General features: G+C 35.0%; 1 protein-coding gene across 3 annotated transcripts in view; it reads right to left on the bottom strand.

Moving 5' to 3' along the window:
- AP3S1 (adaptor related protein complex 3 subunit sigma 1) overlaps positions 1–14226 on the bottom strand; it is a 64105-nt gene that overhangs the window by 26230 nt on the left and 23649 nt on the right. Inside the window, exon 4 of one of the 3 annotated variants that reach the window (XM_024563268.4) lies at positions 3687–3758. The exons of the other annotated variants lie outside the window; for them this stretch is intronic. Coding sequence (XP_024419036.2) covers positions 3687–3758 — 72 coding nt within the window. The remainder of the gene's footprint in view (positions 1–3686; positions 3759–14226) is intronic. 3 annotated transcript variants of the gene reach the window in all.

Genomic DNA, 14226 nt, shown 5'->3' with positions numbered 1-14226 from the left:
TCTTTTTCATGAAGCATATATGTTCTGATTATTGAAACTGTTCGTTATCTCGTGTTGAAAGGGTATGCTTTTTGTCTGTTGGCTCAATGGTACTTAGGTCTGATTGCTGGAATATTTTATGGCTAGACATTTTCAGTTGGAGAAAGGAGGAGTCTCTCACTCTGTGTGCACTGCAATTTAAGGATTGGCTGTCAAACTCCTAAAGAGGGAGTGGACTGGGAAACCACTCTGCTCTTGATCATTCGTTCTCCTAGCCTGAAGGATAGGAAAGACACTTAGGCCTCCAATCAGATATCCCTTACCTTGATCAGTTGGGGAAGGGGGTGAATGCAGTGAGAGGTAGACAGAGCACATTCATAGCTGTCAATTATCAAAGTCATACACCCTCCAAACCAAGCTCTTCATTCATCTTTAGCTTTCTCATCTTTGCCCAGAATTTGACACTGTGTTGCAGTAGTGGCAACCTGGGGCTGCCCAATTAAAACTACAGTGTTTGGGGAAATTGGCAGGTAATCCAGTTAAGGAAAGAAGCAAACCATTCCAGCAGACCCAAAACGGACATGTAGTATAAATGAGAAATGATCCAAGTTTCTGGTATTTTATGAGTTATCACCACCACATAACGTAGTTGTAATAAAGAGTTTGACTCCATTTTTGATGTTTGGTTGTTGACAGTTTTTAATTCTTACAACTCCCCCTTCCTTTTCTGTCCCATACCTGGGCAAACTGATAAGAAAGTCCAGTTGCTTCTTCCTTTGCACTGGTGGGAAGTTCAAACCACTTAAGACCTGGCTTGAGTGTGAAAACCCATCCTAGCCCCATCCCATAACCACATAAGACCTTAAATTAATTGCTGTTCCTTTCTCTCCCCAGAAAATTTTATTATGTGAATGATAAACCTTTCCAGATTAGGTCCTCCTGGTGTAATGTGGCCACTTCAGTCTCTATATTCAAACCAATTTTGGGTAGGGTGGACTATCCCACTGCTTCAGAATTGACAACAATATTAGCCTACGTGACGGATATAGAAACCAGTAGTTAAAGGTTTATAAGAAATTGGAAAAGACACCAGCTTAGGGACTGGGCAGGAGGCCACATGGAAACTTTCACAGAAGGACTGAAAACAAGGCTATCATTGTTTTAGACAGAGAATATAGGGGGGACAGGAAATGTTTGGTCTCTGACTCTTGGTATCCTGGCTCTTTTGTTTCATTGCATTGAAAAAATTAAAATAAAAGCTTAGCTCAGAAAGAAGAAATATAGCTAACTTTGACAAGTACTAAAAGTAACACACTGGTGTGTGAAATGAATAGGCTATACACACTACATATTGTATAATCCTACTCTTAAAGACATATTTCTGTACTTACCTGTACAAAAAAAAATCTAGAAATATACATACTCTAAGTGTTACTGCCAGCATTAAGTTAAGGAGGCCATTAGACTGAGGTGGTTCTAATACCTTGGCAACTTAAGTAAACAAACCAAAACCTAAGCCTGTAAATGCCTAAGGTTAAGCAATTGAAACCTAAGGTTAAGAAATTGAAACCTAAGGACAATCAATCATAAGCAGCCAACTCAGCTTTCCCAAATAATATAACTGCTAAAGCTAGAGCTAATCAGATAATTTCCTTGCTTTGCTTCTGTCTCTTCTCTATAAAAAGATTTTTGCCTGGCTCCTGTCAGTAGAGTGCTAACACTTCTGGTTTGGTGCTGCCCAACTTCAAACAATTTTGCTCAAGTTAACTGAAAATTTTTATTTTATTTTTTCAAATCTTCATCCAAGGATTTGTTTACTGATTTAGAGAGGGGGGGGGGAAGGGGGAGAAGAGACACACAGAGAGAGAAATATTGATGTGAAAGAGAAATATCGACTCGTTGCGTCTCATATGCACCCCCACCAGGGATTGAACCCACAAGCTAAAAATGTGCCCTGACTAGGAATCAAACCAGCAACCTTTTGGTGCATGGGACAGTGCTCCAACCAACTGAGCAACCCAGCCAGGACTTAAAATTTTTAATATGCCTCAATTTATCTTTCAACACTAGGCAATCTCTAAAACTGAGATGGCTTCTATTTATTTTCCTCTTCTCTGTACTTTCTAATAATGAATGTACATTTATAAAATAGAAGTTTAAAAATCAATGAATGTCATGAATGGAAGAGCTTTATTTCCCCATTGAGGAAAACCTTTATCCTCTTGTAAAAATGTGAGAACTTTACTCACAGCAATATTTTATTAAGAATTGTCAATTTTCTTAAAAAATTGCTAGATGTATCATATAAGCTAATGATCTTTAGCAGTCATTTTAAAAACAGACCTTTTTATAGCATTTTAATCATGTACCAAAACATAATTTTGAATATTGTGAACCCTAATAAGTAAAAATAACAGAAGTCTTTGTAAATGTGGAAAAACATAAGGTATATTAGTTAAGAGAAAAGCAGCAGGAAACTAAAAATAGACTCTTAAAAATGTCAAGTTTAAGTTCTCTGACCAAATGAATTTATACCTGAAATCAAATCACTTAATAGTGATCACTTAAATGAGAAATATGATCTAGAAAATTGGTTAATGATAAATGTATCCTTTTGATGTTCACAAATATTAAAATGCATTCCTTGTACTATAGCTTGAGTATGGTAGTGGTTACATACCTATATACATTTGCCAAAACTGTTACCTATAGATTTAATGGTAAATCTATTATCATACTTTTCTTAATTAACTGTATACATGTAAATTATACCTCAATAAAGCTGATTTTTAAAAATCACTTTTTTGCTAAAATTTTCGGAAGCTTATTTTCATATTATTTGATGGCTTACTCATTCAAAACAATCTGTTACATTAATTTGATACAGGGGGAAAAAATCTGTATGTATATAGTAAAAGTGGAATCTCCTCCTTCTAAATCCCAATTTACTAATACCCAGTAATACTGATTAGAAAACTCAGTTATTCTTTCCTTCCCTTCCCTCCAGCTTCCAATAGGCTGTCAGGTCCTGTCAATTCTTTCCTTCATCCCTTCTATATTGCCTTAATTCATTTCTATTTGGATTACTGCAACAGATTTCTAAATTGATTTCCCTGCCTTTAATCTTCCATCTACCAATCCAACTTCCATAAACTAGAAAAAAGTAATCTTGCCCCCAATATGTACAAACAAAGCAAAAATAATGCCAATAAAAGCTTCTTTAAAAAGATTAAGTTACTTCAAAATAAAGTCTAAAATCCATGGCACTAATGGCACTTCAAAATCAGGCCTCTTGATCAAAATAATTCCCCCTCACAAGAAGCCTATATTTTACATCTTTGCCTGTAGGGCCATCTCTCATTTTCTGTCTGAGAAAATATCTACTAATCCTTAAAAATCCAGTTTAAATATAATGTCCTAGTTCACACAATCCTAGGCAGAGGTAGGTGATTCAGGTGTGTTCCCCTTAACACTGTGAACATACCGTTACTCGTCAATGCCACTGTTTCTTCCTTAGATGTGAATTCCTCTAGCACAGGGTCTGAACCTTCTTCCCTAAGCACAGTGGCTCATAGTAAAAATAATATAAAGTTGAATATAAAGAAATAAAATAGTATTATTCACTAAATCCATTTTTACTTTGGCAAATAAAAACTAACATTTTTCTTAGATTAAAAAGTTTAAAAGATTTGACAGTATAGTAGTACCTTGTCTACATGGAAAATTAAATCCAGTTCACAGACATTTTCAAAACACTTGTCTAATGTTTCCACAAACACCTAAAATAAAGAGAGAGAGAGAAAGGGGTTAAAAGCTTTTGAGAACTAAGTAAGTTCATTCAAATCTATTATCTACAAGGCAGACAATTATTAATTATGAACAAAAACGTTTGTAAATCTATTATCATACTTTTCTTTTTTAAATTAAAAAGTTGTATTAAGTACAAAAGGAGTAATTATAGACTATTTTTCATGTAAGCTACTTTTCAATACATTAATATATAAAACATACTTTGCTGAAAATAGAACTAAGAAATAGAAATTCTTAGCACTATTACTTACAAAAGCACTAAAAAAATAGTGAAACCAAGCTCCCTATCCTCATGTAAGGAAAAAACGAAAGCTTATTGGAAGTGTTTTCAGGATAGATGGGCATAGTCCAGGTTTCTATCACATCTAATGTAGCCAGTAATTTCTAATAGCAAATCAGTATAAAAGATGACTAAAGATTACTTATGGAAAGAACACAGACTTTGGAATCAGACTTACTGGGTTCCATCTCTGGCTTGAATACCTTGTATGACCTTGTATGGGAAAGATTAACTCAGCAGATCTGGGTTGCTCAAACCCTACACATTCCCCAAAATGGCCTGTTTTCAGACTAGCCTTTGGCTAGCTCCTGGGAACTGAGCCCTTGGAAAGTTCTGTCTGAAAAGAGTGTTTACATGCCTGAAACCTTGGCCCACAGTATGAGCAGACAGTTTATGCTATCAAGGTGATATGTGTCAAACATCTCTTTTTCTGAGGTCCTGGAATTTAAGTACCAGGGCACCACACAAGGGCGACATACTTATATGACTGACTTCCAGTGAAAATCCTGGACACCCAGGCTAGGATGTGCTTCCCTGGTTGGGAACATTTCTCACATGTCATCGTGAATCATTTCCGGGGGAGTTGAGCACATCTTGTGTGACTCCAGGGGGAAGGGACACCTGGAAGCTTGCACATGGTCTCCTCCAGACTTCCCCCATGTGCACGGGTGATTTTACTCTGCAACCTTTCACAATGAACCACACCATGGGCACAGAAACTTCTGTCCTGTGAATGTTAGCAAATCATTCAGATGGTCTTGGAGACTGCTGATAGGAACTATCAAAAATTAATCTCTAAAATTCCCCCTTGCATAGTTGGCATTATCTATTCTATTCATATTTCTATTCCCACTACCCTTCTCAATGGTAGCTTTCACAGAGTAACCATTCTATCACCCAAACTTGGGAGGGGGGTGTTGAAAGTAAAAGAGAATGGCTATTAATTATAATAATACTACTAATAATAGATGCAATATTACAAAAATATAATAGCCTGGAACAAGAGATGTAAACAAGGACTGTTCCAAGCAAACTGAAATGTATCGTCATCCTACTCATAAGTGATCCAATGGAACAAACAGTAAATTCTAAACAGCAGGTGTCTCGCTGAAACTGCTCTGACCTCAGGTCACTTTACACAGATCCACAATCCAAGGTTCCTTCCTGGCATCAATGAAGGTAAATACGACAGGTGAAACAATGTAGATATGTAACCAGATGGCTATAATCAACACTGTCTTAGACCAAGGATAGACAAACTTCTTTGCAAAGAGTAAGAAAGTAAATATTTTAGGGGTTTTTTTGGCCATACGGTGTAGCACAAAAGCAGCCATGGATAATACCTAAACAAATAAGCATGGCTCTGTTCCAATAAAACTTCATTTACAAAAACAGGTGTCAGGATGGATTTGATATGCAGGCTGTAGTTTGTTGACCCTTGACTTAGACCAGAGTCACTAAGAGAAATAAGAGGTCTGTAGTAACCAAGAATGTATGTTTTACTCATAATTTCATTTATGAAAACAAGACAGCTATTAAGATGACCAATATGGAACATACACAGGTCAGCCTCAATTAAGTTTCTAGTTTATTTTAATTTTTTGTGGTAGGTAGAAAATAAGTATCATTGAATATCTACCCAAACTCCCAACTTTATTCATTTTCCCTCAAGGACTTGGTGACATGGCCCCTGAAATGACTTTATTCATTCTATTTTCAGCTAATTCAGATTCATTTTCCTTCTTGTTATAACAGATTCTTGTTATAAGGACTAAATGAGATCATGCTGCTTGAACACAGAGTAAGCACTTCATACATATTAACTTCTTGGGGAAAGAATGGGATCAAAAAAGAGAAAACTTCTCCAATTGAGAAAGAGGAAAATATTTACTTTGGAAACAGTGTCTTTAAATTGGAAATGGTCTGAATACCAATTTATGAAATCATAGTTAAATAAGTTGTGGGAAATAAAGCCATTTAATGGTAAATTTTCACCGGAGTATGACATACGAGAAAAATGCACAAATTGTAATAATGTACAACCTGATGAATTTTCACAAAGTAAACATATTTGTGTAACCAACACTCAAATCAAGTGTTAGAATATTACCAGCACTGCAGAAGTCCCCTTACATTCCATCAGTTGCTACCACCATCAAAGGTAATGTTTCCCTTTCTAACACTATAGATAATGTTTCACCTGTTTCTGAACTACATTTAAATGGGATCATGCAGTATATAATCTTTATGATTGGATTCTTTATCATTATGTTAATACAATAGCTCATTCATCCTTGTTGTGCAGTATACCACTGCATTAATATACCAAAATGTATTTAACTATTCCACCATTGTCAGAAATGTGGGGTGTTTCCAGAACTGGACTGTTAGAATTAGTACTGCTAAGAACATCCCTTTATGTGTTTTTTAGTAAATTTATGCACACATATCTACTGAATGTATAGCTAGAGCAGAATTGCTGGGTCACAGAGTGGCGTACATTCAGCTTTGTAGACAGTGCCATATAGATTTTCAAAGCAATTATAAAAATTTATACCCCAAATAGCAATATATGATAGTTCCCACAGTTCCATATCCTTTCTAACACTTTATGTTGTCAGTATTTTAATTTTAGCCATTCTTATGGGTATGTGGTGGTATGTGATTGTGATATTAATTTCTACTTCCCTGATGGCTAAGGAGACTGAGCACAGTTTCCTATTTATTGGCCATTTAGATATGCTTTTTGTGATGTCTGTTCAAGACTCCTGCTCATTTTTTCTACTGGTCTTTTTCTTTTTCTTATTCTTTCCTTTAATCCTCACCTGAGGATACATTCACTAATTTACAGAGAGAGAAGGGTGGGGGAAAGAGAGAAACCTCAATGTGAAAGAGAAACATCAACTGGTTGCCTCTGGTATGGGCCCTGACTGAGATTTATTCTGCAGCCTTTGGTGTACTGGATGATGCTCCAACCAGCTGAGTGACCCTGCCAGGGCTGTAATTAATCTTTGTTATGTCCAGCTTAAGTAATCTTTGCCTACAGCAAGGTCAACAAGATATTCTACAGAAGAAAACAAAAGCTTTTAAGTTTTATTTTTCATGTTTGGACTGATCTGTCCGGAATTGATTTTTGTGTGTGGTATGAGGTGGTCCTCCTAAATTTAAAACCATTATAATAAAATTTCCAGTATACCTTTTATTTTTTCATGCTTAGTTTTTCCAATTTCAGTGGTTTGACTGCCCATATGTTAGTATAGACAGCTAGTTAGTTAAAGAAGGGAGCAAATGGAATTGGACATTAAGCTTGATTCACGAGGAAGCCACAGCATTCAGTCCCCAAGGGATAGTGGCATCTTCTAACAAGCAACTTAATTCCTGAAGCAGGCAGGAAGAATTGGCTACCAGTCATGAGCTGGGATTACTGATGAAGGCATAAAAACAGCAGGGCAAATTCCTTAGCTAGATCCATGTGTAGTAGGAGCTAAAATGACACAGGGGCGGGGGTGGGGAATGGGGGGGGGGGGGAGTCAGTGCCTGCACGATGGGAACTAGATGGTGAGAGGAAACTTTGAGGCAAGCACAGTAGGAGCCATAATGGTGACAAAAAGGGGTGGGGTCTAGGCTGAAAAACCTGGGGAAAAGAGAAGTTCGGTTAGGGGAAGGGCCCTCTAAAGGGGGCCCTCAGAAGATTTAGTAAAGAAACTGATTAGTATGAAAAGCCTGCTCGCTCCCAAGCCCCAGGTGATATAATCAAAGCTTAACAAAGGCCTGGCTTGGTAGCACAAACAGGTTCGTTCACTCCTTCGTTCTTGCATTGTTTCTCTGTAGCAGCTGTGCAGGTCCAAGCTCAGCATTGGTTGCAGCCCAAGCATAGCCTTTGCAGAGAGGTGCAGTTGGAAAAATGAGACACAGAAGCTCTGCATCTCTGGAATCTGGTCTTTCTTGGCCTACTGAGGACAAGTGCAAGCCTGAGGCCACAAAAGCTGGACTTTTCTCACAGTGGTTCGGAGGTGAACTATGTGGCCATGGATGAGACATGGGCAGCTAAAAACAGTCCTTTATTTTTGCTCCAATAAATCTTACCACTACACCTGATCCTCCTGTGTGGGTCCCTGAAGTGCTTTTCTTGTGACTCCGTGGAAGAACCCTATCTCCACTGGCAACACATATACTGTAGCCATCCTTTTTTAACCATCAGAAGATGACTGTCTTGGTGAAAATGCTATCTAAATAGTTTCACTTCATTTACTTTTACCTTAAAAATTTAGTTAAATGATTTAGATAAAGTGCTCAGCACAATGCCCATAACACATCTAATAAATGGAAGCCAGTATTATTTATTTGGATGTTCAAAACATGTGATTACAAAATGGAAAAAAAAATAGAGAATTCTAATACTGCTGATAAATACTGATATAAAAGCAACATAATGACATGCTGAGGCTGTCAAGGCTTTGTGATTTGCTTGTTAATTTAGAAAGAAAAAAATGTCAATATTCAAACCTGAACAATACCACCTATGAAAAATACTCAAAAAAATACTCAAAAAAAAATACCCTAAAGTAAAATGTCATAATTATTGAGGTACATGTTCTTAATTTAGGAAAAGAATTCCAAAGAGTTAATGCACTCTAATGTGAAATTTGGTTTAAAAAAATAAAAGACCCTCTTCAAAAAACTTTCCATTACTTTTCTTTAGCTTTAACAAAATTACTTAATATAATTAGAAATGTAGTGCCCAGAAGATACACACTGCCCATCTGTTACAGGGACAACACCAATACAAAACTAATAATCTATAAACTGAAGTAAAAAAAATTAAGAAAAACAAATTAATGGGCCTTGGGGATTCTAGCCAGAACAACAACAACAAAATAATAAAGTTGCTGTTGCACTATATTTCACAAGATTTTTTAAAAAGAAAAAAATAGTAGTGAATGGTAAATAGCACCCTCTTGTGTTTCATTTTAAAAATAATATAAAGTTTAAAGTTAGTTTCAATATAATGTTTTCTACTAAATAGCTACTCATTAATCTCTGGCCTCAAGGAATTCAAAAGCTAGTGGGAGAAAAACTAAGAAAGTTTTTATTTACTAAGAAAACTGTATCTTAAATTTTCCTTCATTTAAATAATAAGTGGTTTTCCAAAAATACATAGCTATTTAACTCTAAGTCTCAGGTTCTTCATTTGGACATAATCATTGCACTTATACTGTAGAGTTGTTTTAGTGATCAAATGAATATAAAGGGCTAAGAACAGTGTCTCACCAAAAAAAGGTACTCCATGTATGTTAGCTAGTAGTATAATACTATATACATATAAAGAAATATAAGTTTGCATTAGGTAAAAAAAATGATGCCATAAAATGTCCTTAAGTAATATCACTTAAAAGATTCTATATAAAACAATATGCAACTCCTTTCAGGATGAATTAATCCTACTGGTTCTAATCTATAGTATTAAATGAAGTACATAAATGTTAAACTGACATGTTATGGGAAAGAAAAAGTCTTAAGCCCAAGAATAGTAGGCATAAATTTAAGAATACTAAAAATATGCTAAATGATCCAAAAAAAAGTTTTCTGAGTCAGCAGCATGATGTTCTAAAGAGATCACTGGTTTAGCTCAAACCAGGAATCAAAAAACACCACTAAAAATGTGCCAGTAAAGCTGGGAAAGACAGACTCCACTTGAAATCAGACCAATTACACCTTTGAAGAATAACTATGAATAAGCCTAGGTACACTCTCCAATATATACCAATGAATGTAATATTCAGAGCCTTTAATGTATAGTGTTTAAGGTGTGTATATAACACTCAACTCAGCATATGACTGGATTCTGGACTAGATTTGCACTAAACCTGATGTGGACACTAATGTGTCAATGATGACAATCTTAGTAAAAATAGAGACATTTACTGTCCATTTATAGATATTAAACTTTGAATTTCAATATGAAGAAATTAAGAGTTGATGAAAGGAATTCCTGTCCTCTCTATGTCATATGATTCTGAAAGAGATTATATCAATGATTCTTTTTGTCTGATTTCTCTTAATTATGACATTGTTATTGTTCCAAATGCTTTAAATAAATTATTTTATTTAACCTTTCACAGTAACCCCATAAGGCAGGTACTTTTATTAGCAACCATTTGCAGAAGAGTAATCAAAAGCAAAAAGCTAACTACTAACACAGTTGTGTAGTGGGGTTTTTATTAAATTCCAGAAAGTCTTATTGCAGAACCCACATTCTTATTTACTAGGAATAATCCTTCCAACAACAATAAAAAATAGTACTTCATTTTTAATGTAGTAAAAAGTGATTATTTAGAAAATATGGAAAATACAGAAAAGTATAAAGCAAATTTTTAACTTTTAATATTTCTACCACCCACATTAACAAAGTATTGTACAAAACAAAGACTGTTTGTACTATAGGAAATTTAATTACATTGTAACCTGTCCATTAAAGTGATTTAATATGATTTGTATGTTGGATTTAGAAGTCTAAGAAGAACAGGATTTTGAGTTTGTAAGGCTAATGTATCAAATATTAATTTTAAAAATGAAAGTAGCCTCTGATTATTTCTTTCTCTGCACAAAAGCTAATCATGAGAACATTTTATAAAACATACTGACATAAATTGTTAGAACTATATTTAAACTTCTAAGCAAAAGTTGATTTTAAAAATGGTATTTGGCCTTGAAAGACATCCTATCTTTAATTAAACATGGTACACCTGATGTTTTGAACAGTGATTTAAAACAAAGTTTTCCCTCATGGAGTTCAACTAATAAATATAGAAGGCATAATGGAAAAAAATCACCATTTGGCAAATAACACAATAATAATTCTTTCAAGCAAGAATTATCAATAGATGTTAAAATTAATGGCAAAAAAAAGATTACAAAAAGGGTATTTATATAGTCTCAAATTTATTGCTCACAAAATACTTTAAGCACAAAGGGAAAATGGAATTTTACAATAAACCTGACAGGCATCATCTTAACCAAGAAATCAGAAAAAATATCATTAAGTAATGGGACAAAATGACACCATACCTCCTGATAGGATGCATTAAAAGTGAAGTAACATTGCTTCTGTGGTATTTCTTGCCAAAAATACATAACCTGATTTAATTATCAAGAAACAACAAACAACTCCAAACGGAGGAATATTCTACACAATAACTATCCAGTACTCATCAAAGAATCAAGGTATAAAAGACACAAATAAAGACAAAAATAAAGAACTATTGCAGAGTAAAAGAAGACTTTAGGAGACACAAAAATGAATGCAATATGTGAGTTGAAGTGAGCTCTGAATGAAAAAAATGACATTAATGGGACAAATGGCAAATTTTGTATAAAGTCTGTAGATTAGATGATAGTACTGTATCAATGTTAATTTCCTGATTTTAATCATTGTACTGTGGTTATATGGAAGATGTTAAATTCGGAGAGTCTAGGTGAATATAGGTAGGGAAGAATTCTTTGTATTGTACTTGCCATTCTTTTGTCAGTCTGAAATAATTTCAACATGAAAAGTTAAAAAAATTTTTTAAAGAACCAAAAAGCTGAATATGCAAGCTCAAAGGGCACTCTCCTCTTCTATATCCGATTCCTTCCTGAAAACCTGCCATTCTACACTGAGAAATAAGAATTCACCTTAAGAAGAAACACCATAAACTGACTTGTTTCCTCTCTTTCAAACCTACTTTTAAGGGGAAAAATTAAATTTTAAGTTGCTTCCAGCTCCAAAATTCTAACAGTAAGCACCTGAGTTCCAAAATACTTCCTTCACCACTATAAAGTAAATAATAACAATGTCTACTACATTCTAGGCCCTATGCTAACTGCTCTACATACATTAGTTCTAATTCTTACAACAATGCTGGCAAGGTAGGTATAAACATCAGCATTTACAAACAAGAAAATTGGGGATAGATAAGGCTAAGTAATTTGCTCAAAGTTATATAACTGTTAGATGACAGACCCAACATTTAACCATCTGACTCCAAACACCAATTTGGTACTATGATGCCTCCCAAGAGGACTGTTGAGATGTCAACAAACATGTAAATTAGAATAATAAGTATCACCAAACTTAATACCAGGATTTATCATGAAGAAATAGTAATTTAAATAAAAGAAAAGTAAATTTTATATTTCTAATTATTGGAAATTAGACTTCTCAAGAAAATAAAATACGAAAAAAATCTTAAGAATGCTGAGTCAGCCTAGGAGTGTTTAATTCAACTGTTTACAGAAACATTTTTTGCTTTCCACACAAATATAAGAAACAACTCACTGAAAACTAAAAGTTTTAATACTCTGATAATACAGCATAGTGTAGCAAGTAGAATTTTCCTAAAACGATCCTAGTCACTCACTCTGGACTGCCTGGAAAATCAGCCAAATGGACCAGGGTTCTAGCAGGAGGAACTATACCAGAACTCATCTTCCCCCATGGGATCAGGGGTTTACCGCCTCCCACAACCTCCCAATAAGGGAGCGGCAACTGCCCACCATCCCTCAGTGCTAGTCAGCTGAGTTTCCCAGATAATTCTTAAAAACAGGTGGTACATAAACCTATATAGCCTAACGCTTAAATAGTGTATATGTCACCCCACTGACAAGGGTGCTTCATGCCTACCGCTACAATAAAAGAGAACAATGATGTGGGGTGGGATGGACTGAGGCCTCCCTCGGCACACAATTCTGTTAGGAAGCACCTACCTCACATAATTTCCTATGTAATGCTAGGAAATGAATCTAGCATGAATCTTTCTTCACCTAAGTATTCTTGGCTTACAAGTATCCCCAATTAAATCTATTTCTTATCACATAACTCGGTCACCATGCGGAATTCATCCTAAGCCATCATACACATACAGAATAAAAAGATCCACAAATTCTTATAAAAGTGAAAAAGTTAAAAGAACTTCTTTATTCAATACAGTTTGTATACTAATAAAATAATACTTTATATGCCTTCCTTATAAACATATGCCTTAATGATGTTAGCTAAGACCACTAATTATTATTACGTCAGTCATTTAGCCATGAGCTTCACGTATGATATCTTTTTTAATGTCTGCTCCTATTATTCTAGGAGTTGATATTATTATAATCCCTATTTTGCAGATGAAGATGTTAGGGTAAAGAGGTTAAACTTGCCCAGCCAGTACAAGGCAGAGCTAGCTCGCTTTTATTCCCTGGCCTTTCAAACAACCTCGTGGGGTCTGCAGGCAGCATATTAAAACAGGCATACTTTACAAGTGAAAAAATTGAAGGTCTATAAAGATTAAGTGATATGGCCAATCACATACTAAATTGGTATTAACAGCCATAAGTAAAATAATTTCATAAAAGCTAGCCGAACACTTGTAACATCATAATGACAAATGCTATACACGTAAGCCCTAGTTTTTACGTGTATTCTAACAACATGGCCAAAACACATCTTACTATATCTAAGGAAAAGTTTAGCTGTTAGTTCTCAACTTCTTCTAAACTACAACTGATGGTGATGTAATTGCTCTATGTGGTACAGAAAACAATGACAGAATTGGGAATTATCTAGTGAACTTTTATGTCTCCATTATCAGCTTCACATAACAAATTAATTGAGGACAATATGACTGCCTATAAATAACTCAAACAACTAACATTAATATTTAATGAACTTCTATTCTCACTCTGTAAATATTTTAGCAGTCTCAATGAAGATATGCTACAATAGAAAAGACTCTTAAAAAAAGCTTTGAGCCCTGGCTGGTGTGGCTCAGTGGGTTTAGTGCCTGCCTGCAAACCGAAAGGTCACCGGTTCGATTCACAAACAGGGTACAACACCTGGGTTGTCACCATCTGGTTGCCCAGATGGGGGGTGCAAGAGGCAACTGACTGAAGTTTCTCTCACATATTGATGTTTCTCTCCCTCTCTTTCTCTTTCCCTCCCCCTTTCTCTAAAGATGAATAAAATATTTTTTTTAAAAAGCTTTGATCAACTCTGAAATTTGCTTATATGGCAGTCAATATCACATTAAAATAGTACACATCAGAAACAAAAAAGAATCACCTTTTTTCCCCAACTTATAGAAATTTTAAGAAGGAACATAAAAAACCAGAAGCTAATTATTCAATTTGGT

Source organism: Desmodus rotundus, chromosome 1 (genome assembly GCF_022682495.2).
Source record: "Desmodus rotundus isolate HL8 chromosome 1, HLdesRot8A.1, whole genome shotgun sequence".
Taxonomy (NCBI): Eukaryota; Metazoa; Chordata; class Mammalia; order Chiroptera; family Phyllostomidae; genus Desmodus; species Desmodus rotundus.
Note: the sequence above shows the minus strand (reverse complement) of the source record. Positions and strands in the feature narration are given on the sequence as shown.